Source organism: Penaeus japonicus, unplaced genomic scaffold (assembly GCF_977035675.1).
Source record: "Penaeus japonicus unplaced genomic scaffold, GWHDUDI00000001_assembly GWHDUDI00000034, whole genome shotgun sequence".
Taxonomy (NCBI): Eukaryota; Metazoa; Arthropoda; class Malacostraca; order Decapoda; family Penaeidae; genus Penaeus; species Penaeus japonicus.
In genome coordinates, this window is record NW_028234436.1 from 15,492,022 (window position 1) to 15,494,521 (window position 2,500).

The window sequence follows — 2,500 nt, forward strand, 5'->3', positions numbered from 1 at the left end:
AATGGAAATGGGAATGGAGCATACAGTAATGGAAATGGGAATGGGGCATACAGAAATGGAAATGGGAATGGGGCATACAGAAATGGAAATGGGAATGGGGTATACAGAAATGGAAATGGGAATGGGGTATACAGAAATGGAAATGGCAATGGAATATATGGAAATGCATATGGTGCATATGTAAATGGTAATGGAGTGAATGGGAATGGAGTAAATGACAATGGAGCATATAGGAATGGCAATGGTAATGGTGTTTATTCCAATGGTGTGAATGGGAATGGAGCACATGCATATGGTAATGGCAGAAATGGAAATGGTGCATTTGTAAACGGATATGGCAATGGTGCATATTCTAATGGGAATAGAGCATATGTGAATGGAAACGGTGTAAATGGTAATGGAGCAAATGGTAATGGAAACGGCGTCAATGGAGGATACCAAAACGGAAACGGAATCAGCGTGTTCGCCAATGGTATCGTGGATCCCTTCAGAGCTCTAGCTGATGCCATCGGCGGTGGAGGCGTCCCAGGTGTGGACTACCCCATCCTGGCCTTCGTCCCCGCCACCGGCTTCTCCTGCGACGGCCAACTGCCTGGCTATTATGCTGACACTTCTCCCGAGGCTGGCTGCCAGGTGAGTGTTGCATTCTTTCAAAATGGGGACAGTTATCGAGACGAGGGAAAATAATCGAGGGAATTATGGAATTGGTCCAAAATTGATAGCATCATATGAAATATAAATACATTTCAGATGCATATATATATATATATGTTTGTATTTATAATTAGATTTCAGACATATTCATCTTACAAAATCGAAGTTGATAGATATGAAATATACACTAATCTATCATATCCTGAAATATAGACATATATTGATAAGATTATCTTTTATTCACAATTTTATGATTTATTAGTTGATTTACTAATCTAGAAAAAAATAATCATAATACTCCTTGATGCCTTTTCAGGTGTTCCACATCTGCCAGGCAGATGGCAGGATCGACTCGTTCCTTTGTCCCAACGGCACAGTGTTCAACCAGCAATACTTCGTGTGTGATTGGTGGTACAACTTTGACTGTTCCACAGCTGAACAGTTCTACGGTTTGAATGCGGCTATTGGCAATCTAAATGGAAACGGCTATACCAACGGTAATGGATACAATGGTTACACCAACGGTAATGGAAACGGCAATGGATACACCAACGGTAATGGCAATGGTTACACTAACGGTAATGGTTATACCAATGGTAACGGGAATGGTGCTATCAACGGTAACGGGAATGGCTATACCATTGGCAACGGAAACGGCTACTCCAACGGCAACGGCAATGGTTACACCAACGGTAACGGAAATGGTTACGCCAACGGCAACGGGAATGGAAACAGAAATGGCTACACCAACGGTAACGGAAATGGATATAACAATGGTAATGGTAACGGCAACGGATACACCAACGGGAATAGTAACGGAAATGGATACACCAACGGTAATGGAAATGGCAATGGATACACCAACGGTAACGGAAACGGCAATGGATACACCAACGGTAATGGAAACGGCAATGGATACACCAACGGTAATGGAAACGGCAATGGATACACCAACGGTAATGGAAACGGCAATGGATACACCAACGGTAATGGTTATAGAAATGGTAATGGGAATGGTGTTATCAACGGCAACGGAAATGGATACACCAACGGCAATGGAAATGGTTATAACTATAATCCACCTAATGGTAACGGTAATGGCCTCATCAGCAGCAACGGAATTGGAAACGGCTATACCAACGGAAATGGTATCACAAATGGTAATGGTAATGGCAGAGTGACAAATGGTAACGGAATCACTGGACTGTATCAAACGCCGAGTCTCTGAAAGGCAAACTTGTCTATTTTTCTCAATTTCTTTAAAACTTTGCGAATACTTTATAAAACGACGATATTATTAAAAACTGTGGACAATAAATTTTATGACTACTGTACAGATACGCCTTAATAAGGCATATATCGTAAAGATAAATAAAAATATCTTTTCATTAATTGCAATTTCAAGAATATAAAAATTGTAACTATATTTATATTATATTATAGACTATTTTTTCATATACATATATTATTGATTAAATTTTTATGATATGATAACTAGGTATAATCACTAAACTATTTCGTCTTCAATGGTCTATGGAATCATATTGAACTATATACTAATGCGAAAATTGTTTCATATATGATATATTATGTATAAGAGTAAATAATTTATTATTAAAGACTGTGGACTAATAAAAAAGTGTTTGACTACCTTATAACATTTTTGAGTTAGGCCTTAAGAAGGCATATAATATTCAGAATAGAAAAAAAAAAAAAAAAATGTAAACATATATGTATATATATATATACATGTATATATATACATATATATACATGTATGTATGTATGCATATATGAATAAATATACATGCATACATATATGTATTTGTATATATATATATAAATA

The 2,500-nt window shown here is 37.1% G+C and overlaps 1 protein-coding gene across 1 annotated transcript in view; it reads left to right on the top strand.

The window, feature by feature from the left end:
* Positions 1-1,882, top strand: part of LOC122263676 (uncharacterized) — a 2,745-nt gene extending 863 nt beyond the window's left edge. The window contains exons 2-3 of the mRNA XM_086531018.1: positions 1-633; positions 971-1,882. Coding sequence (XP_086387144.1) covers positions 1-633; positions 971-1,882 — 1,545 coding nt within the window. The remainder of the gene's footprint in view (positions 634-970) is intronic.
* The last annotated feature ends 618 nt before the right edge of the window (positions 1,883-2,500 follow it).